We start from the raw sequence: 23,257 nt of genomic DNA on the forward strand, positions 1-23,257 counted from the left end.
TTCTTTCTTTCTTTCTTTCTTTCTTTCTTTCTTTCTTTCTTTCTTTCTCTCTGTTTTCTTATTTTTGTACACAGGCAGTCAACAACTTACAAACTGTTTCCACTTTGTCAGGAGCCCAGCTGCCCCTGAGTATTCTACCACTCCCAGAGCTCTTTCTCCTTGTGGAAATAGGAAGTGGAGCTTTCAGAATATTCATGGTAGAGAAGCAGAAACAGCTTTGGGAAAGTTGATCCTAGGAGTTAGACTTCAAAACAACATTTTTTTTTTTAAAGATTTTATTTATTTATTTGACAGAGAGAGACACGGTGAGAGAGGGAACATAAGCAGGGGGAGTGGGAGAGGGAGAAGCAAGTTTCCCGCTGAGCAGAGAGCCCTATGTGGGGCTCGATCCCAGGACCCTGGGATCATGACCTGAGCCGAAGGCAGACACTTAACGACTGAGCCACCCAGGCACCCCCAAAACAACACTTCTAGTCCTAAGAAATCTTATGTTGTACTACCTGACTTTTTCATTTTCTTTGTTCTAGTTCTTAGAATTATATCAAGTAGAGATTCATTTGGATTTACAAATGTCTCTTTTTTTTTTCTTTTTTTTAAAGATTTTATTTATTTATTTGAGAGAATGAGAGAGAGAGAGCACATGAGAGGGGGGAGGGTCAGAGGGAGAAGCAGACCCCCCGCTGAGCAAGGAGCCCGATATGGGACTCGATCCCTGGACTCCAGGATCATGACCTGAGCCGAAGGCAGTCGCTTAACCAACTGAGCCACCCAGGCGCCCTACAAATGTCTCTTAACTGTGACAAGAGTGTCCAGGTCTTATCCAGCATTACCACGAATTGGTTAAATCTGATTCCTTTCTTAGCTGCTGTCAACAATGAAGAGGGATCAAAGATGAAGAGATAATACAGAGAAAATGAATTACAGTAGTTCTAGAGGGGGACTACTGTCTTGATACACTAGATCCCTGGGTCTCCAGGAGGTTAGAAAGGAATACAAATGGAAGTGGGGGAAATGGCTATTGAAGATCAGATCTCACCATTTCAAAAGTTTTTGTAGGTTTGGCCCTGCACATAGAAAATGGAGAGGAAGTTTTCTTTCTCTTTCCTGCATTCTGTGGCCCCCTGTGAGGATTTAGAATTCAGATCAATACTATAGTACTTAAATTCTGCCTTGATGAGAAACATCAGTTTTTCCACATTAAGTTGACATTGGCTTGTGTGGGTCAGCCCATTTTTATAATGGGAAAACATTTATTTTTTCAAATAACTAATTTATAGTCTTTCAGGATGTGACCCTTTGTAAGTTAGGGACTGTCTGCATTTTTAAATTTCTTTGTTTATTTTATATTGTCTTATTTATGTTTTAAAGTCTTTTTTTAAGTAATCTCTACACCCAAGCTGGGGCTCAAACTCATGACTTGGAGATCAGGAGTCTCATGCTCTTCCGACTGAGCCAGTCAGGCACCCCAGTTTATTTTAGTTTTTAATATGTTTTGCCTTTTTAAATGTCACAGAGTGCCTGTTCTATAAATTCTCTTCCAGTGGGTAGGCCTAAGACCGCAGGAGATTGGCAGGGGAAAAGCAGCAGTCCAAGCTGGAAGCTTCCTGGATTGGTCTGAAAGAAAAGTGAAATTGTCCCTTTCCCTGTCCTGATTCATGATTTCTATGTTGTTCTTGCATTGTCTGCTCATCAGCCTCACTGCTTAGAAGTCCTGGAAATTAGGAACTTTGGACTGGGAAAAAGCAAATAATCTCCTGGTACCCTCTATAAAGTTCAGAGCAACCTGGTCAGTCTGATTCTGGGATTGCCCTCTCTTCACTGAAGTATTGGGGTTGTCCAAGGGCCAGTAGAGCAGAAGTCAGTACAAAAAATTGAAAATGTTAACTAAAATGTAACTACAAAAGTGGGTTTAATTCCTGGCTGTCACTTACCAGTTCTGTGAAATTAGATAACTCACTTCCCTTTTTCTGGCTTCAGATTATTTATCTTCAAAACTGGAGGAGAGTTGGATTTGCTCAGTGGTTCTCAAATTTGGCTGGTCTTCAGAATTACATGGAAAACTTTTCTTCTGAATATATCCATCCTAGGATCTTAACCTTAGCCTACTGAGTCAGAAGCTATAGGATCCCTGTGTATGTGTTTTTAACAAGTTTCTCAAATGACTGGATTCTATGATCTCTGAAGTTTCTTTCTTTAACAGTGTGATGATTTGAATTCCATAGTCGAGAGTACATCTCAGCATGTTAAATATTTCTAGAAAAGGGGGATTCATAATCTTGATCATAAGAAAGTATTCTGGTAATGAATCTTCAGGTTATGTCATCATCATCATCACTTTGTTACAGAAAATTTGGGCACTGCAAGTACAGTCCAGCTGTTGCAGGAGGTGGCAAGCCGTTTCAGCAAGCTGTGTTACCTAATTGGTCAGCATGGAGCCTCACTGAGCAGCTTCCTTCATGGGATAAAGGAGGCCAGGAGTTTGGTCATTCTGAAGCATGCAAGTCTCTTCTTGGATAGTTATACAGAGCAAGTATCCAGTCCCGTGTCATGTTCAATCTCTGCAGGGTTATTCTGCCAAGGAGAACAGCTCCTTAATCAGAAGAGACTAGATTAGGGACAGTGATATAAGGTAATAGAAATTGCAAAGCAGTATTTTAATCTTAAGCCAACTGTAGTTCTGCATTGCTAAAATTTTAGTTTTAAGTGGAAAAAAGGTTTAAAAATAATTAATTGTATTTCTGTAGTCTAGCAGAATGATTGATAGTGTACTTAATTTACATGAAATATACTATAATAAATATGGTTCTTTAGAGAATAATTTTGCTTACTTAAGTAAATTATAATAAAATTAGAAGAAATGAGTAACTAAACCAGTTATTTTAAGACCAACTGCTAATGGTAAATATGGAGTTGTTCCAATGTCTTTTTTTATTGTTGTGTAAATGGAGGGTTTAAAGACCATACTATCTTCAAAATAAGGATATTTCCTTAATAAAATCTAGCATAAGTTATCCAAGGTTCTTTTAATGTTTTTTTTTTAAAAAAATATCCTAAGTGTATTTGAAAATTTAAGTATTTCTCACCTTTTCTTAATTTATACTTTGACATAATTTGTTATTTTAATGGATATTAAAATAACATTAATATGAAGTGACAGTTTTATTCTTTATTAACACCTCATCCATCTAGCAAATATTGACCGAGTACCCACTAAGTGCCAGGCACTGTGTAGAGCTCTAAGATCATACAACCACAGCCGGGAACCAGTGAAAGGGGGTTCAGGGGGTTCATGTTCTATTGGTGTTTTGTTTAGGTTATTTTTAATATAAGTGAGATAGTGTTTATTATTGAAAATTATACAAATAAAATAGTCAAAAAGATACTTAAAGTTGCCCATGATTCTACCACCAGAAATAACCATTGCTAATAATTTTAGTGTACTTCTTTTCAGATTTATGCATCTATATGCAGATAGATGCATGTGATTTTAATTGTAAGCAGTATTAAATATATTTGAAGCTATAGTCTGAGAGGAAATACCCGAGTTGCAGTCTTTCATATTCTTTCAGACATGAAAAATAACATAATTTGATACCAGTTTACTTTTTTTTTTTAGAGGTGGGGAGGGGCAGAGGAAGAGAGAGAATCTTAAGCAGAGCCCGATGCAGGGCTCAGTCTCATGACCCTGAGATCATGACCTAAGCCAAAATCAAGAGTTGGATGCTTAACTGACTGAGCCACTCAGGCACCCCCAATTTACTTTTTAAAACTAGATTTTGTTTGTGTGAAGGTTTAGCTTTTGCTGGTATAGTTCTTTTTTGTCTTATTTATCTCACAATTTTTTTTTTTAACTTCTTGTTCTCTTATACTTCAGGACTTATACTTAGAGATGCTTTTATTTTGATACCCTTGATACCTCCCTATCTTTTAACATAATTTATTCATATAGGTGAGGCAAGTAAAAAAATCTTGATTTGTTTATGAATTTTAAAAGTTATTTTTAATTGTAAAATAAACATAACATCTAATTTATCATCAGGACCTTTTTTTTTTTAAAGGTTTTTTTATTTATTAGAGAAAGCATGAGTGGGGGTGGGTAGAGGGAGAGGGAGAAGCAGACTCCCCGCTGAGCAGGGAATAAGATGTGGGGCTCCATCCCAGGACCCTGAGATCATGACCTGAGCCGAAGGCCGACGCTTAACCAACTGAGCCACGCAGGCACCCCCCCATCAAGACCATTTTTAAGTGTATAGTACCTTGGGCTATTTTGAATAGGAATTTGCCTTCTCTCAAAGTGAGTTGATTCCATTTTGCCATTCTGGGAGTATGGTAGAAATGTACATGAGTCAAAGCAGTATATCAAGACATTCTCTAGCAATAGATTAAAACTTAACTGACATTTTCTAACAGTTTCACTTGAGCTTTTTTAACATATTTTCATCCCTTCTCTATTGTTTATTTCTGAAGATTTAATTTTCATTAAAAATCCAACTATTTTAATTGTATTTTCTCAAGTTTGTTAAGTTAGAAAAGTAAAGGGGCGCCTGGGTGGTTCAGTCATTTAAGCGTCTGCTTTCAGCTCAGGTCATGATCCCAGGGTCCCTTGCATCAGGCTCCCTGCCCCATTGAAAAAAGTTACCGAAGTAATATCTATGAAGCAAGTTCTATCATCTTCTGCATAATTTTAGTTGTATTTTAAATTTACAATTATCTTTACTAAAATGGCTCTTTCGCCTCCTGATTATTGTGATTACCACATAATCTGCCCTTCATTTCAGTCAAGTCAGTTCATGAATGTTGACATCACAAAAGTTCTAAACTTATTGGTGAGACCAAGAAGTATCTGCTCCAGATGCTTGTTATGTAAATTTGTTCTTCAGAATTTTCATTAATGCTAATGTACATGTGTTTTCTTTTTTGGTCAAGGTATTGCACATCTATTACAAATTTCCTGGTTATGGGAGGATTCCAGCTTCTTGCTAAGCCTGCCATGTAAGCAAATACATATCTTCCAATTATCATTCTAACAACCAAAGATCATGTTTTATAGTGTTCTTTGTTTTTGAGTGCCCAGGAAAAGCTTTGGCTTAATCATTTTACCAAATGTAGACTACCAAAATGTAGACTTTTGCTAACTCTTAAAAAAGACAGGTATTATTAGCCCCTGATTATCATTGGGAGTAGTATGGTATTGAAAAAACCACAAGATCTGGGTCCTTCTTTATTATCCCTGAGATGTTGGACAACTCTCTTCACCAAATTGAGCCTAATTTTTTTCATCTGAAAAATAGAAATGTTTTTTCCCTGGTTGTGAGGAACAAATAATGTATGTAATGGTATAGAGAAGAACACAAAGTGTTGCACAAGCATAAAGATTTTGCATTTAGCTTCTGGATAATAAATATAAAAGCCTCTTACATGAGGCTAATCATTCTGAACTATGTAGATTCTCAACAAGTGTTGACCTAGAGACAAAGCCAAGTTTAAAAAATTCAGTTGTATTTTAATAGTAAACATATAACATATATACTCACAACCCAGATTTAATAGATGTTAATGTTTTGCCATGTTTGCTTTTGATCTTATATCCTAATAGAGTAATAACATCCTTGTCTCATTTCTGATCTTCAAGGGGAATAGTTTTAGTATTTCTTCATTAAAGATGATTGCCTTAGGTTTTTGGTAAATATCATTTATAGGGTTAAAAGGCTCCCTTCTTAAAAAAGGCAGGGGAGGGTTCCCTTCTATTCCTGAAAGTTGAAGAGCAATTGATTATTTTTTTAATGGTAAACATCCTTGAGTTCTCAAGATAAATTCAGTGGTCTGCCTGTATTAGTTTTTCAGTGCATTGCTGGACTCAATTTGCTAATATTTAAGATTTTTGCATCTATATGAATGTGAGGTTTTCCTTCTCTTCTGAACTTGAAGTTTTGATAAGAAGATTGCACTAGCAATCATAAAGTGAGTGTGGGAACTTTGTATTTTCTGGAATAGTTTGCATGAGATAGGGAATATCTGTACTTTGAGATTTTGTAGAATTCATCTGTAAAAACGTATGGCTTTTGTGGGGGCATTTCTGTAGGGAGTTTTTAAACTACTGACTTCATTTCTGTAATGAATAGATCTGTTCAGGTCTTTATTTCTTCTTGTGGCTTTAATTATTTGTATTTTTCTGGAAAATTATTGCATCCAAGTTTTCAAATTTATTGGCATAATATTGCTACCATTGTCTTAAGATGTTTTCACCTCCATAATAACTGTGGTTATATCCCCTATTTTTCATTCCTCTTATTTATTTGAGTCTTTTATCTTTTTATCTTGGTCAGTTTGTCAGCAGTTTACCCTTTTTAATTTTCTTTTCAAAGATTAAGCTTTAGTTACTACTTACTTTTCTTTGTTTTCTATTTTATTTCTGCCCTTTTTAAAAAAAGATTTTATTTGAGAGAGAGAGAGAGCAAGCAAGAGTGGGTGGAGGGGAGAGAGACAGGCAGACTCCCTGCTGAGTGCGGAGCCTGACATGGGGCTCCATCCCAGGACCCTGAGATCATGACCTGAGCTGAAGTCAGATGCTTAACTGACTGAGCCACCCAGGTGCCCTGAATTTCTGCCTTTTATTTCCTTCTTTCTTTGTGTTCCCCTGTTAATGTCTTCCAACTTCATGAGTTTAGCATTTAGCTCATCAATTTTCCAATCTTTGGATTTTTCTAATGTACTCATCCAAGGCTATAAATTTCCCTCCAAGTGTTGCTTTAGCTGTATCTTAAAACCTTTGATACCTTTTGTTTTTATAATCATTCAATTGTAAATATATTTCTAATTTCCATCTTGATTTTTTCTTTGACTCCTGTTATGTCCTTCATTTCCAAAGTACAAGGGTTCAGCCTTCATTTAAAAAAAATATTTATTAGAGAGAGAGAGAGAAAGTGGGCATGAGCAGGAGGGAGGGGCAGAGGGAAAGGGAGAGGGGAGAAGCAGATTCCCTGCTGAGCAGGGAGCCCAACGCGGGGCTTGATCCCAGGACTCTGAGATCATGACCTGAGCCAAAGACAGACGCTTAACCAGTTGAGCCACTCAGATGCCCCAGCAGCCTTCATTTTTTAAATGACAGATTAAAGAGTGTTTTATTTTAACCTTATGTAGTAAGTTTAAAATTTTTGATCTTGCTATTTTGATTTATATTAATATAATGACACCACTTTCTATTCTGTTACTTTTAACCTGCCTGTATTATATTGTAATATTTTTGTATATTTCTTTTTTTTTTTTTTTTAAGATTTTATTTATTTATTTGAGAGAGAGAGAATGAGAGACAGAAAGCATGAGAGGGAGGAGGGTCAGAGGGAGAAGCAGACTCCCCGCTGAGCAGGGAGCCCCATGTGGGACTCGATCCCGGGACTCTAGGATCATGACCTGAGCCGAAGGCAGTCGCTTAACCAACTGAGCCACCCAGGCGCCCCTGTATATTTCTTGTAAACAGCAAATTGGTGGACTTACTGCTTTGTTGTTTTTTCCATCTGAGAGTTTCTGGCTTTTAACTGACAAGTTTATATTTGTTGTAATTTCTGATTTTACATTTATTATACATCTATATATTGTATTGACTAAAAAAAGCTTATTTAACATTTAGTGTTGGTGAAATGCTGAATCTTGGCCAAAAAAATAGGAGAAAATGATTGCAGCCAAACCAGTAATTAAATGAAGAAAAAAAAAATGGTTATTTTTCCAAATAGTAATGCTTGAAGAAAAGCAGCTTTATTATAGGAGGATGCAAAAATAGGTGGAGATTTGTGACAAGTTAAAAATGGGGAGGTTTTGGGTGCCTGGGTGGCTCAGTTGGTTAAGCGACTGCCTTCAGCTCAGGATCGAGTCCCACATCGGGCTTCCTGCTCAGCAGGGAGTCTGCTTCTCCCTCTGACACTCCCCCCTCTCGTGCTCTCTCTCTCTCATTCTCTCTCTCAAATAAATAAATAAAATCTTAAAAAAAAAAAATGGGGAGGTTTCTGGGCTTCTTGAAGGACAATGGTAGTTGGTGACCCTGATGCCTTATTTAGCTTTATTTTATTTTTTGTTAACCTTCCTCTAGTTTTTCCAGAGTTCACAGTACTCAGGAATTGACCTGACTCCTTGTTAGAGCAGCTAAAGCAGATGACATAAGTGAAAGCCTCTTGTTAGAACCTAGGCAGGTGTTAAGCAATTAATAAACAATGGGTGACTTTAAGCTATGGAAGCAAATATTAAGTCTGGATTTGGGCAGCATTTCCCAAGCTGTGGTTCATGAACCCTGGGGTTTTACATATTTAAAAGGTAATAATAACATCTTTTTACAACTTCTATTTACAAAGTCAGTATTTTAAGTTATTTTGTAGTATTTATTTAAAAAGAGAACCTCTAGAGCATAGCTGGTGAGCCCACATGGCAATTAGTAAGTCTTGGATGTTGATACTCAAGCTCTCATCACTCAGCTGGTTTATCATTTAGATACTCAACTCATGCTAGCCTGGTGGTTTGATCATCATGTGGGTTTTTAAAAAATTACTGTGCTAACATATACATTCCATAATATTTATCATTTTAAACATTCCTAAGTGTATAATTCTGTGGCACCAAGAACATTTATGTTGTGTAAACCATTGCCACTATTTGTACACAAAACTTTTTAAAATCATCCCCAACAAAAACTCTTTCTGTACCCATTAAGCAATAATTTCTCCTTCCTTTCCCCACCCCTAGCACCTGGTAACCTCTATTCTACTTCCTGTCTTTATGAATTTGCCTATTCTAGGTACCTCACATAAGTGAAATCATATAATATTTGTCCTTCTGTGTCTGGTTTATTTCCCTAAGTGTAATGTTTTCAAGGTCTGTCCGTGTTGTAGCATATATCAAACTTGCGTGGCTGAATGATATTCCACTACACACACACACACACACACACACACTACATTTTGTTTATCCATCCATCTGTTGATGGACACTTGGGTTCTACCTTTAATGTATTAATTTTTTAAATTATTTTTTTTAAAAGATTTTATTTATTTGTTAGAGAAAGCACACAAGCAGAGCTGAGCAGGGGGCCCGATGCAGGGCTCAATCCCAGGACCCTGAGATCATGACCTGAGCTGGAGGCAGATGCTTAACTGACTGAGCCACCCAAGTGCCTTAATGTATTAATTTTTGAGTAACAAGTACAAACCTAGCCATGTAAGGGGAGAGCAGTATTGCCACTATAAGATTAAAACTCCCAAGAGAAGATAAGCTGAACAGTCCTTGGTTCAGGTTTCCTAAGAACATACAAGGGCCTTTTTGGGAAAGTCCATAGGCAAGGACCTGAGTGAGTCCTGAAAGGTAATAGGACTTAAAAGAGTTGGAACATTTCTGGTCTAGTACTGGGCATGCAGAAGAAATGTGGTCATAGTGGGTATGTGTTCAACATGTGCTATTTCAGTCTCTCAGGAGCAGATTAAAGCAGAACACTTCCATGGGGTTAAATGAGAATTCTTAGCTGATCTCAGCAGCAGGACATGTAGGAGGAAGTAGGAACATCCACACGAGCCAAATATAAATAAAAACCTGGGTCACATTCCCCAGGGCACTCTCAGGTCTCTTCTTAATTGCATTGTAAGATAATCCAGTTTGTGCTATTGAACTTTTGGGTTCCTGGATATTATTACATATTTTCCATTCCAAGATAATACTTCATTAATGTCTGAGTTAAACATTTCTTTATTCTACAGTTCTCTAAGAGATTATAAAGTGATTCATCCTTGCTTATAGTCTTGTGTGACATTGTCTAATTTGAAGCCTTGTAGGTAAGAATTGTAATATAATGCTTATAAAGCACTCAGGGTAGTACCTGACACATAATTATTGCTTATTAAGGGGCAGGTAATAATTATTATTCTGTCCCACCAACTCTTCTTTCACATCTTTTTTTTTCTTCTTTCACATCTTTTAAGTATTTTGGTCTGATCATAGTCTCAGTGGGTTATTGATCACCATTAAAATTTGCAATAAAATTTTAATGAACTTACATAAAACAATATAAAAACTAAATGTTGGCTTCAGTTTAAAATGCTTTTGAAGATCTCAGCATTGAAATCTTCACATAGAATTAGCTCTACTGTTTCCTGTTAATTGTAGTACTGGTACCTGCAGCTTTTCATTACTGTCATAATTAATTTTTATTAGGTGAAGAAAAAAAAAGAAATTAGAAGTATTTTAATATTACATGCCAGTTGTGTTGGGGCAAAGAGCTTTGTTCTCCATTAGTTCGGTTTAGTACAACTGATGAGAGCAATTAGTCTTGCCATTTATTGCTGTGACTTTTGGCTTGGAAGTTAACAGGTAGTGGTGTCAGCTGGTCTCCAGTTACTCCCTGAAACTGTGGGCTGCATGATTCATTTCCTAGAACTCAAGGCACAGTTTGTGATTAATCATCTCTCTTATAGAGTTACTATTGCTACCATATGCTGCTTTTTATATGTAAAAATCTATTTTCTAGGCAGGGAAATTCTTTTATCTGTCTTATTTCATTGTATTTATATTCTACTTTCATAGCACCTAAAAACATGTATGCTGAAAAAAGTGGTATCTAGTGAAATATATCTACTCAATATCATACATTTTTCAATACCAAAAAGATTAATTAAATTTCTTTTTTTCCCTCTATCTCCAGTGATTTCCTAAATAAAAACCAGGAGCTATTGCAAGAGTTATCAGAAGTAAATGATGAAAACACCCAATTGATGGAAATACTGAATACTCTGTTTTTCTTGCCAATCAGACGACTTCATAATTATGCTAAAGTTTTGCTAAAGCTTGCTACCTGTTTTGAAGTGGTAAGCTCCCATAAATATCTCATTTGAACTCTTGGGAAGCCAAAGATCATAGTTGTTTGTCTGGATTATGCTACCCCAAGATTTCAAACTCCATTAATTTACTATTTATATGTGTCTAATTAAATTTATTTTTCTTCAAGAACATGAAAGAAGAAAGTTTGACCATAGGTAAATCTAGTTCTCTTTGCCGTTGATTTAGTTTCTTCTCGGGACCTTATCAAGATTAATTTTGTATTCATTTTATGAAACTCTGTCACAAGTTGAGGCCCAGTTATGTTACGCACTCAATAGTTGTCAAAGTTTATTGAGTGCATACTAGTACAAGTTACACAGAGCTCTTTAAAATCCTGGCTTTCTGTGTAATGAGATACCTGTAAGGCAGTGGAATTACCACCTGGCCAGGACTCAGGATAGACTCATGCCAGGTATTTGGGTCACCTTAGCAGATGGTATGAGAAATCACAGTGTTACAGGGTTTTCTCAGATGTTAAGTGGTCCACTTTCTATATGAAATTAGTTGGGTGGAGTCCTAGAAAATTAGTACCATTGTAGGATATGGGTGTATGTTAAAGCTGGTCCTGAGACATTGACCTTTGAAATTGTACTAAAATATGTAGTTTCATTTTGTTCCCACTCTGAAGGGCTCCAGAGAAACCATAATGATTCTGCGGTCTCATATACTTTAGAGTCTTTTATTTATTTATTTATTTTTTAAAGATTTTATTTATTTGAGACAGAGAGAATGAGAGAGAGAGAGCACATGAGAGGGGGGAGGGTCAGAGGCAGAAGCAGGCTCCCTGCTTAGCAGGGAGCCCGATGCGGGACTCGATCCAGGGACTCCAGGATCATGACCTGAGCCGAAGGCAGTCACTTAACCAACTGAGCCACCCAGGCGCCCACTTTAGAATCTTTTAAATCCTGGAACTTACCTCCTTATTTGGATAAATTGCAGTCTCCAGAGTGACCCACAAACTGTTGTGGGCTTTTTATTTTTGATTCTACTGTAGTCTCATAGATCTTTTCTTTAGTCTGATTTCAATTTTAACTCAAACTGATGTAGTTTTAGCAATGAAGGTTTGAGCTACACAAGTAACCCACTGAGATGCAAATGTCATCTCAATGTACCCTCAATTAATCAAAGATCTTCCCTCCCAGACCAGCTTGGAACTATTCAGAGAGTCTGGTATTACAGTTTCCAGTCTGAAGGGTCCTAATTCTGTGTGAAAAACCAGACTTTAGTTTGGCATTTAAGGCCCTTTATTATCTGATCCCCTCTTTTGTTTCTAGCCTTATCTACCATCCTGTGTCCTACATGTTAGTTCAGATCCCTGGACATACATGTTTTATATTTCCTTCATGAGACACTCTACCACCATCCTCATTATGGGAAAATTTCAAGGCCTGGGTCAAAAGTCATTTTATCATGAAAATGAAGCCCTCTCTGACTATACCACATTCCTTCCTCTTCCCATCGTTTAAGAATGGGTTACCCTGGGGCGCCTGGGTGGCTCAGTTGGTTAAGCGACTGCCTTCGGCTCAGGTCATGATCCTGGAGTCCCGGGATCGAGTCCCGCATCGGGCTCCCTGCTCGGCAGGGAGTCTGCTTCTCCCTCTGACCCTCCTCCCTCTCATGCTCTCTGTCTCTCATTCTCTCTGTCTCAAATAAATAAATAAAATCTTAAAAAAAAAAAAAAGAATGGGTTACCCCTTTCTCTGTGCTTTGTTAGTACTGTCTTTGCCCATTATTTTCTTATGATCCCCAGGACTGGGGATCAAAATCATCTGTGCAAATTTTTCAAAACACATGGCCATATTCCATCACTGCAGATTGTTATTTAGTAGATCTCAGGTACAGCTTAGACATCATATATACATATACATTTTTCTAGATAAAAATAGTACCTAGTATTTATTAAATGCATTCCATGTGCCAGGTACTAACCATGTTATTTGTATTCATTTAATCCCCATGGCAACCCTGTGAAATAGATATTACTGTTATCCCCTTTCTACAGATGAAGGAATTGAGGCACATTGGTCAAACTAGAATTTATACCCAAGGATTCCAGAGTCTGTTCTTTTAACCACTTTACTATATTGTCTCTTCTGATAGATAGCCTATTAACAAAACCATTGCATTATTCTGCTATGTTGTATGTTTTTCTGTCTTTTTTGCTTTGTTTTAAGCTCCCGGAAGACAAAGATTGTACCTTACTTATTTTTTTATCCCTGACACTCAGAATATTCTGTATGTAGTACATGCCATTAAATGTTTTTTAAATGAATGGAAAATGAATATGAATCACTGTAAGAATTGTGGACTGTGAAGTAATTAGTCATGAATGTGAGGGATCATCCTTTTGTTTTACCTTCTGCTCACTTTCCATCTGGTGTGGCAATTATACCCTGTCCTGTGGTTGGTTCTCCAAGCTTGGCCCACAAACCCCTGGGGGTTCCAAAGACCCTTTCGGAGGGGTCACAAGATCAGACTATTTTCAGGACAATACAGAGACATTTGCTTTTCCACCAGTGGTGCAAAAGTAAAGCTGGACAGAACTGCTATCTCCTTAGCATGAATCAAGGCAGTGGCACCAAACTAGTCATTGTGTTCTTTGCTGCCATGCACTTGCAGTTAAAAAACAAAAGAAGTAAAAATATGCCAGTTTCACTTAGAAATACTCTTGATGACACAGCAAAAATCATTAATTTTATTTAACCTCAACAAGTGAGTTTACATCTTTTTTTTTTTAAGATGTAATTGACTTGTTACATTCTATTGTTTTCAGGTATCTGACATAATGATTCGATAGATGTATATATTGTGAAATGATCATCCACGATAAATCTCGTTAATATCCATCACCACACACAGAAGTATTGATCTTCTTAATATTCTGTGTGACGAGATGGGAGTACACAGAGCAGCTCTGCTGCAGACCGAAGGATGGAGGTTTTTCCAGAAAACGCACCAGATTACTATCTTTTGAGTTGAGAGCTGCTTTTTTTTTTTTTTAACTTGAAAAAACAATTGACAGATAATTATGTTTATTCAGATTTGGGTATTAGGCAGATATTTTCTCAAAAATGAGTAAATGAACCTGTCACTTCGAGGAGAACAACTGACAGTATTTGTGGCCAGTGATAAAATCTGAACTCTGAAGCAAAAAGTACAATGTGGGAAACATGTATGTATCACTGTTGAGTTTGGCAGTTTCCCAGTACTTGGCAACTTTTTCTGATGAGATTGGTGATAATATAGAACTTTTGATGTTGTATAATAAAATGTATCAACATTTGGAAGGTCTGCATTATTCAGTGAACCAGTATTTTTCCAGATGTCTAATCCACATGCTATAAAATCATGCATAGGTAAAATATCTATTCAAAGTGTAAGAGATCAGAGAATTTAATGTAATAGAGTACAAAAAGTTTGATTAACGTAGTTTCAGATTCTACATTTCAGCTACCCTTTAAGAACCTACTACTTAACAACTTTTGGTTAGTTTCAAAGAATATCCACTATTATTTGAAATGGCTATTAAAATAATCCTCCCTTTCCAACTATATATCCTCATAAAGCAAGATATTCTGCATCTATTTCAACCAACAGATTAAATGCAATAACAGAAATGAAAATCTAGCTGTCATCTTGTCAGCCAGATAAGAAAGAGGTTTGAAAAAATGTAGAACAATGCTACTTTTCTCACTAAGCATTTTGTTGTTGTTTTGGAAAATATAGTCATTTTTCATTTAAACTGTTACTATATTTAAAGTGAGTTAATAAAGATTAAAGGTTATTTTTATTTCTCTATTTTCTAATATGGTAAATATCAATAGGTATAATCCACATAAGCAAAATAGAGGGATATCCTGAGACCAAAACATTTGAGAACTCTTGCCCTATCATGAGTTCTCTGCTGCTTTCCTCACTGATAACTGCCAGTGTTTATTTCTTTCCCCTGGAGTTATTCCTCTGTTTCATATGTACATGTGTATAGTAGAATTTTTTGGAACCAATCTTCTTTCTGCTCAGCCCCCTTTAATATACCATGTCTGTTCTTCATTTGGATTTCTTTCCTAAATTTAATACTGTATATCTACACCAGACTGAGGCTATAGATTCTGGACAATTGTTTTATATTCATCTTCTCCCCTTTATTATTGGCTTTCAGACATCTCCAGAGTACCAGAAACTACAGGATTCCAGTTCTTGTTATGAGTCTCTTGCTCTCCATCTCGGCAGGAAAAGGAAAGAAGCTGAATACACACTGGGCTTCTGGAAGACCTTTCCCGGGAAAATGACGGTAAACCATGCCAGTTGTCATTACCCCAGCACACAGCAGGCATATCCATAACAACTGTCATAATTTTCTCCATTCCTCATTTGTTTATAATAATGTTTTAATGAGCCCTTTTTTAAGGGTGGTCAAAGGACAGCAGTCGTTGCTCTAAACCTCAACACCTACCCTCATTTCTAGGAATCCTCTCTGAACACATACCACCTTTTGTTTGTTCCTGCCTTTTTCTTAATTTCCTTTGAGCGCTTTTATTAAATGTTCAGATCCTGTCTAACTTCAGGTTTAACACCAAGCTAAGCCATGAGCAACAAATTCTCCTAAATGTGATTTGTGTCTTTTTCATTTTCGCTTTGCATGTTAACATAATTCTGATGGTTCAGTTATGTATCTGTTTTCAATTCCAGGATTCCTTGAGGAAGCCAGAGCGTCGGCTGCTCTGTGAGAGCAGTAACCGAGCCCTATCTCTGCAGCATGCTGGGAGGTTTTCTGTGAATTGGTTCATTCTCTTTAACGATGCCCTAGTCCATGCCCAGGTATGCCAGATTTCTAACTTTTACTTAATTAAACCATCAGTTTGTATTAAAAATATTGTGATTTTGCTGAAATTATTGAATAAAAGAGAATGTTTAGCTTGCATTTGTGGTTTGGACCAAATTTCAGGGAGCTCTTTTAGTTTCCAGCTTGAAAATGAGTATCAACCATGTGAAGGGGTCCTTGTAGCAGAGATGGCAAGACCTACTGGGATTAGCTATGTTATGGGGACTCAGTGGCTGAGATAGTGGCACCCAGGTGGATTTAACCATTTGAAAGGGGTTATATAGCGGAGGCCCCAGGGCCCACCCGAGCTTTCTCAGATGTGTCTCCATGTTCTTTCTTGCAGTTCTCCACACATCATGTTTTCCCTTTGGCCACGCTATGGGCAGAGCCACTTTCTGAAGAAGCTGGTGGTGTGTAAGTATGTCCCCCTTCCCGGACCCTCACCCTAACTCTCTCCCTCTGCTACTAGGTTGTTTCCTTAGATATGAAAAAAAGCTCAGGAGTCCTCCCCATTCTGCATAATGAGGCTTACCTTCCCAGCCTATAGATAGTAAAATGGCCTGTTGTGAAGATCATGGCTGATCATGATAAATGGTAGAGGGCTTCTCCATTGCTCACATCCCCGTTGTTCAACACAAAGGAAATTGACTCTGTGTCCTTTCTGTCTCCTACTGTGAGAGCCAAACCCAGGGCATGTCTGCATTTACATTTAATTGACTTCTACTCCTCTTGAAATAAACAAGTTGCTTTTCATATTTGAGGAGTGATATTATAATGACAGGTTGTCATACCTACTGGTATTTATCCTTGTGAATGTTTTAGGAATGGCTTAAAGATAACTACACCTGAGGAGCAGTTCACTCTCATTTCATCAACACCCCAGGAAAAGGTTAGTCCATTATGATATTTTCTTTTGATCTTTTGGCCTGGCTACTTCTGTCTCTTATGCTAGGAAAGAAAAGATAAAAATTGTTCTTCCTTGGCTAATGATCCATAATTATGTCTGGTAAGTCTTTGTTAAACCAAGGCTATAGGTTTTGTTTGTTTGTTTGTTTGTTTGTTTGTTTTTAATGTGACTTAATTTGAAACATACAGCAGTGAATTCCAAGAGCCAGTCAGCATTACTCAATAAGAAAAACATTAGGAGACAGAAAAATTATTCACAGCAAGGAAAGCTATCAGGATTTAAAGCAGTGCTTGATGAGTTGTTGCCTTAAGCTTATTGACATTTACTTTTTTGTTCCTAGACTAAGTGGCTACGGGCTATAAGCCAAGCTGTGGATCAGGCTTTGAGGGGGACATCTGACCTTCCACCTTATGGAAGTGGCAGCAGTATTCAGAGGCAGGAACCACCCATTTCACGCAGTGCCAAGTACACTTTCTATAAGGATCCTCGCCTGAAGGATGCAGCCTATGATGGACGCTGGCTTTCAGGGAAGCCTCATGGCAGGTGAAAATGTTTAAGATTTATGCATGAGGTGAAGATGATAGTCTGGTTCAATACTGAAAAAGTATCAGTTATCTGAAACATTCATTGATCTGTATTATTTTTTGCTTATGCATTTCAGAGGGGTTTTGAAGTGGCCAGATGGAAAGATGTATTCTGGCATGTTCAGGAATGGCTTGGAAGATGGGTAAGAAGATTGTGTAAAACTAAGAGTAAATTCAGCTTCAGCCACTGATGACATTATTATGTATTGAGAGTTATTTTCAAAACAAATAGATATTTGTCTTGTTTTTTAGAAATGCATGCAGTGTACTAGGGCTTACAGTGCAGGTGTGTGATCATAAGAGGGCTGGGAATATGGGATGCAGCCTTGATTTACCTGGAGTGAATCACTTACCTTGATAGCCTTGTGACCTCAAATGACACAGCCCTTCTGTAAGTTAAAATGGGACTGTTTTCTGTCCATTTCTCAGTGGTGAAGGCTGAAAACGTGGGGTAATACTGATGGTGAACTGTTGAGATAGTAGTGCCCTTTTACACAAAGAACGTAGACAAATTTTCCTTTCAGTAGTTTTACTTTTTTTTTTTCCTTTCAGTAGTTTTAAGTCATCTTTAATTTCAGTGATGTGCTAAAGGAGAAATTTTCTAGATGATATATTATCTAATGGTACTCAAGTGACAATATTTTTGTATAAGCTTGTCATATTTTCTAACACTGTGAAAATATTTACATGATAAACTTATGGCAGTGAAGTATTTTATATCATGTTAGAGAAGTAATTTATTTTACTATATGAAAAAGATTATTATACAGATGGGGTAGGTGATTTTTGTGTGTGTGATATAAATTTTTATAATGTCTTTTAATCTCCTTTTAATGGAATTTTACAATGAAAGGAGTCTTTAGATAATCTCATTTGCCCCACCATACGTGGGTGAGGGAGCTGGGTACCTGCACTTACGCAAGGTGATGTGGCTAATTCGTAGCAGAGAGGCTTAGGACATAGGTTTTCTGTTTTTCACTGGAGTTGGAGTGAAACACGTAATCTCTGTCTAGTGGGATTGAGGCCCCACTCCTCTAAGACTTGCCTGATAGCCTAGGTAATAGATACATTTTAAACCAAAACCCCATTTACTCCTTTCGCCCCATAGGTAATTCTTTTTCCTGTTCTCCTTGTTAAAATGTTTATAAGTGCATCTATAGAAAAGGTGAATATGTCCTAAATGCATCTTCTGATGTTTTTTATTCTCCTTGGGTAGATATGGAGAGTACAGAATTCCAAACAAAGCATTGAACAAAGAAGACCATTATGTGGGCCATTGGAAAGAAGGAAAAATGTGTGGTCAAGGAGTCTATAGGTAATAACATTGGACGGGTTGTTGGGCTGGTGTTGCTTTTTCAAAGAATCATGTAGACTTAAATGTTTATGTAGCCAAAATTTCCAAGGAGTAAGTATATTTTATTCTTTTTATGACTGAAACTGTTTAAAAAGTCTTCTTTTAAAGGTAACTTTGTATCACCAGATGAAAATATTAGGTTGTTACTTAGTTTTCAACAAAACTGTACAAACCTTTGAAACCATAACTTTCTCGAAGAATCTGTTAAATGTCTTTCTTATAAATTTATATCTTATGTTTATAAAACAACTCTAATATGGACAAAACCTATCATTCTTTCAGAGATTACTCATTATTTCATTTTCCCATAAGTGATTAATACACATTTTTCCCCGTGTTAACACACAATACCATCCATGATGTCTTTAATTTCTAAGCTTCATTCATTCAAATATGAAAAATTATGATTGGTGAAAAATAATCATATAAATATTATAGCTACCAGTAGGACATGAGTATAATTTTGAATTTCCTAAACTTTGTAAAAATGAGCATCAGAGGGCGCCTGGGTGGCTCAGTCGGTTGGGCGGCTGCCTTCAGCCCAGGTCATGATCCCGGGGTCCTGGCACTCTGCTCCGTGGGAGGCCTGCTGCTCCCTCTCCCACTCCCCCTGCTTGTGTTCCTTCTCTGGCTGTGTCTCTCTGTCAAATAAATTAATGAAATCTTTAAAAAAAAAAAATGAGCGTCAGAATTCAATGTTTGTGATCTTCATCCATTCTTTGTAACTACAGTTATGCCTCTGGTGAAGTGTTTGAAGGCTGTTTTCAAGATAACATGCGTCATGGTCATGGTCTCCTGAGAAGTGGAAAATTGACTTCCTCTTCTCCCAGCATGTTCATTGGCCAATGGGTAATGGATAAGAAAGCAGGATATGGTGTCTTTGATGATATCACTAGGTACAGTATTCTGCTTCTAATCTCAAAGTTGAGTGTGAGAGGATAAGGTTCCTATACTTCTCCAGTAAAAGCGATGCTTTTATGAAGGCTGAGCATCTTAATTGGACAGTAGTGAGACATTTTTTAATAAGACACAGTTGTCAGGCATCATTTTATCCATTTGCTTATGAACCAAATAATAGGTTACTTCTTTACAAGATCAGGACCTTTCAGAATTAACCTTGGTACCATTTTCCTTAAAGCTCCACATGTACAAAGCTTTTAGTGTTAACTATTATAAAAAGTAAAACCTTTAAAACAATCTGTAGATAATAGGAGTAAAAGGTCAGAGGGAACCAATGGAAATTCCCTTTTGGGCTCATAGGATGGCATCTAAACACCTTTCTGCTTAGGTCTTTCTTTAGGTCAAGGACTTGTTACCATGCCAGCAACCGGGGAATCAAGCTTAAATTCAATTAACTAAACCTTGGGGAGGAATGTATTTCTTTTGCCTCCATATTTGATTTAGCCTGATTTGCTTTTGGACTTAATATATACTTTTTTCCCCTTCATGTTATTTTTATAATGTGGGATTTTAAAATTTAGATCTTATTACTAAACTCCATGATTATTTAACAAGCAGTTTATACTGACTTTTTTTTTTTTAGTGGAGATTATAAGATTACTCTGAGTTTGAGTTTGTGAAGAATGAGACTTTTTATATGATAAACCTCATTTCTTTTTTTAAAGTTAGTAAGTTTTGGAGTAGGAAAAAAGTGCATAAGTTTGAGTCTACATATTACATTTTGAATGAAATTATTTAGAGTTGAATTCTTGACATTCCTTTTTTCAATTATCAAGGACATACATGGAATATATGCAGATCTATGTCAGGTAGACTATATTATTTAAATTTCTGAGAGAACGTTACTCTGAGTAGGATGTCTTTTGTTACCACATTGTCCCATGTTTGAAGAGACACAGAGTTAACCACTTTAACCAGAAAAATGGAACAAATACTAACATAGGGGTGATGCTTGGAATCTTCCATGTTATAATTGTTTTTTTCCATCTCATCATCAGTTTTTCATTTCATTTCTTTTCTATTTCCATATAGGGGGGAAAAGTATATGGGAATGTGGCAAGATGACGTATGTCAAGGGAATGGTGTGGTAGTTACCCAGTTTGGATTATACTATGAAGGCAACTTTCACCTTAATAAAATGATGGTGAGTAGAATATTTTGCATATAGTTACTATTGACTTTTTTAAACTCCCATGTCCTTAACTTTTAAATCATCATTTTATTAATGTTCTACCTTCTTAGTACTATTTTTCTTGTCTTTTAAGATTATGTAAGGCTTTGGGGTTATGGCTCTATGAACTCGAAGTTACTTTGCATTTTATCTGTTGTGATTTTTGTTTTGTTTCTTCACATAGGGAAATGGGGTTTTACTTTCCGAAGATGATACTATATATGAGGGAGAATTTTCAGATGACTGGACTCTTAGTGGAAAGGTGGGAAACTTTCTTCTTCCTCTAATACAATCTTCTACTAATTTTTTCTTGACCTTTAAAAAAAGCTACCTTACCATAAAATCCACCTGTTTTAAGAGTACATTTCAATGACTTTTAGTAAATATAGAGTTGTACGTCCATCACCACAATCCAATTTTAGATTCTTTCACATCATCCAGAAAGATTTCTGTCACCATCTACTGCTCATCTGCAGTCACTCCCTGTTTCTATCACCAGTCCCAGACAACCTCTAGTGGACTTTATAACTCTGTAGATTTGCCTTCTCAGGTCCGTCCTTATAAATGGAATCAGATAATATGTGGGCTCTTCTCTGTGGCTTCCTACACTTAGAATAATGTTCTTGAGATTTTCCCATATTGTGGCCTGTATCATTCCTTTTTTTTTTTTTTTTTTGCTGAATAAAATTCTAAAACCACATTTTGTTTATCCCTTCACCAGTTGATGGGCATGGGATTATTTCTCACTTCAGACTATTATGAATAATACTACAATAAATATTTGAATACAACTTCTTGTGTGAACATATGTTTTCATTTCTCTTGGGGAAGAATTTAGGAATGCAATTGCTGGGTTGTATGGTAAATTGATATTTAACATATCAAGAAACTGCCAACTGTTTGCCAGAGTGGCTGCATCATTTTACATTCTCATCATCAATGTATGAGGAATCTAATTTCTCTACATCTTTGCCAGTATTTTTTATTTTCTGTTTTTTTTCTTCTTGCAATTTTAGTAGGTGTGAAATGATATTTCATGGTTTTAATTTACATTTTCCTAGTGACTAATGATGTAGAGCATATTTTCATGTTCTTATTAGTGATTCCTATATCTTCTTTGGTGAAACACCTCTTCAAATATTTTGACATTTTAAGAATTTGCTTGTTTTTATAGTCTTATTGAACTGTAAGCATTCTTTATATATTCTGGATGTAAGTCCCGTATCAGATATAGGATTCACAAATATTTTCTTGCAGTCTGTGGCTTCTCTTTTTATTTTCTTATTAGTGCCTTTTGAAGCACAAAACTTTTTAATGAAGTCCAGTATATCAGAAACATTCTTATGAATCAGGCTTTGGATGTCATATCTAAAAAATTTTTGCATAACTCAGGGTTATTAAGAGTTTCTTCTCGGGGTGCCTGAGTGGCTTAGTTGGGTAGGTGTCCAGCTCTTCGTTTTGGCTCAGGTCACAATCCTCAGAGTCATGGGATCAAGCCCTGTGTTGGGCTCCACATGCTCAGCATGGAGTCTACTCGAGATTCTCTCTCCCTCTCCCTCCCTTCTGCCCCTCCCCCTGCTTGCATGCAAAAAAGAAAAGGTTTTCTTCTAAAAGTTTTATAGTTTTAGCTCTTATATTTAGGTCTATAACTCATTTTGAGGTACTTTTGTGTATGGTGTGGGTTAGATATCTAAATTGATCTTTTTTGCATGTGGGTATCTAGTTGCCTCAGCAGCTTTTCCCATTGAATTTTCTTGACAACTTCTCTGAAATTAATTCACTGTAAAATGTGTGGGGTTTTTTTTTGGACTCTTGAATTTTATTCCAGTGATCTACTTGTCTCTCATTGTGCCAGTACCACATTGTCTTGATTACTATAGATTTCTAGTAAGTTAGGAAATCAGGAAGTATAAGTCTTCCAGCTTTGTTATTTTAAAAATGTTTTGGCTATTCTGGATCTTTAGCCTTTCCATATAAATTTTAGGACTGGTTTGTTAATATTTGCAATAAAGCCTACTGGGATTTTGATAGGGATTGTGTTGAATCTATAGATCAATATGGAAGAATTGCCATTTTTAATAATACTGAATCTTCCAGTCCATGAACATGGAACATCTCTCCATTTATTTAGATGTTCTTTAATTTCTGTCACCAACATTTTGTAGTTTTCAGTGTGTATCTTTTGCATTGGTTTGGTTAAATTTGTTCCTGAGTATTCTTTTTTAATGCTGTTGTACAGAGAATTTTTTTAATTTTATTTTTGGATTGTTCATTGCTATTATATAAAAATACAATTGATTTATGTGTTTTGTTCTTGTATCCTGAAACCTTGCTGAACTCGTTTATTCTACTAGGGTTTTGGTGTGAAGTGTGTGTGTATTTCTTAGGAATTCTTTTATACAGGATCATGTTGCCTTCAAATAAAGACAGTTTTACTTTTTCCTTTGCAATATGGAGGGCTTTTTTTTTTTTTTTTTTTTTTCCTGATTACACTGGCTGTATTCTCCAGTAAAATGTTGAATTAGAAGTGGTAAGAGTGGATGTCCTTGCCTTGTTCCCTATTTTAGGGGAACAGTATTAAATCTTTCACCATCAAGTATAATCTTAG

The 23,257-nt window shown here is 36.4% G+C and overlaps 1 protein-coding gene across 6 annotated transcripts in view; it reads left to right on the forward strand.

Moving 5' to 3' along the window:
- ALS2 (alsin Rho guanine nucleotide exchange factor ALS2) overlaps positions 1-23,257 on the forward strand; it is a 75,321-nt gene that overhangs the window by 35,709 nt on the left and 16,355 nt on the right. For all 6 annotated transcript variants that reach the window (XM_035007376.1, XM_035007372.1, XM_035007371.1 and 3 more), the window contains 13 exons: positions 2,346-2,526; positions 4,927-4,992; positions 10,676-10,838; positions 15,011-15,142; positions 15,541-15,669; positions 16,017-16,087; positions 16,496-16,562; positions 16,921-17,123; positions 17,242-17,307; positions 18,381-18,479; positions 19,250-19,414; positions 20,511-20,622; positions 20,834-20,911. In XM_035007376.1, coding sequence (XP_034863267.1) covers positions 2,346-2,526; positions 4,927-4,992; positions 10,676-10,838; positions 15,011-15,142; positions 15,541-15,669; positions 16,017-16,087; positions 16,496-16,562; positions 16,921-17,123; positions 17,242-17,307; positions 18,381-18,479; positions 19,250-19,414; positions 20,511-20,622; positions 20,834-20,911 — 1,532 coding nt within the window. The remainder of the gene's footprint in view (positions 1-2,345; positions 2,527-4,926; positions 4,993-10,675; positions 10,839-15,010; positions 15,143-15,540; positions 15,670-16,016; positions 16,088-16,495; positions 16,563-16,920; positions 17,124-17,241; positions 17,308-18,380; positions 18,480-19,249; positions 19,415-20,510; positions 20,623-20,833; positions 20,912-23,257) is intronic.

This window comes from Mirounga leonina, unplaced genomic scaffold (genome assembly GCF_011800145.1).
Source record: "Mirounga leonina isolate KUSES-001 unplaced genomic scaffold, KU_Mleo_1.0 Mir_151, whole genome shotgun sequence".
Taxonomy (NCBI): Eukaryota; Metazoa; Chordata; class Mammalia; order Carnivora; family Phocidae; genus Mirounga; species Mirounga leonina.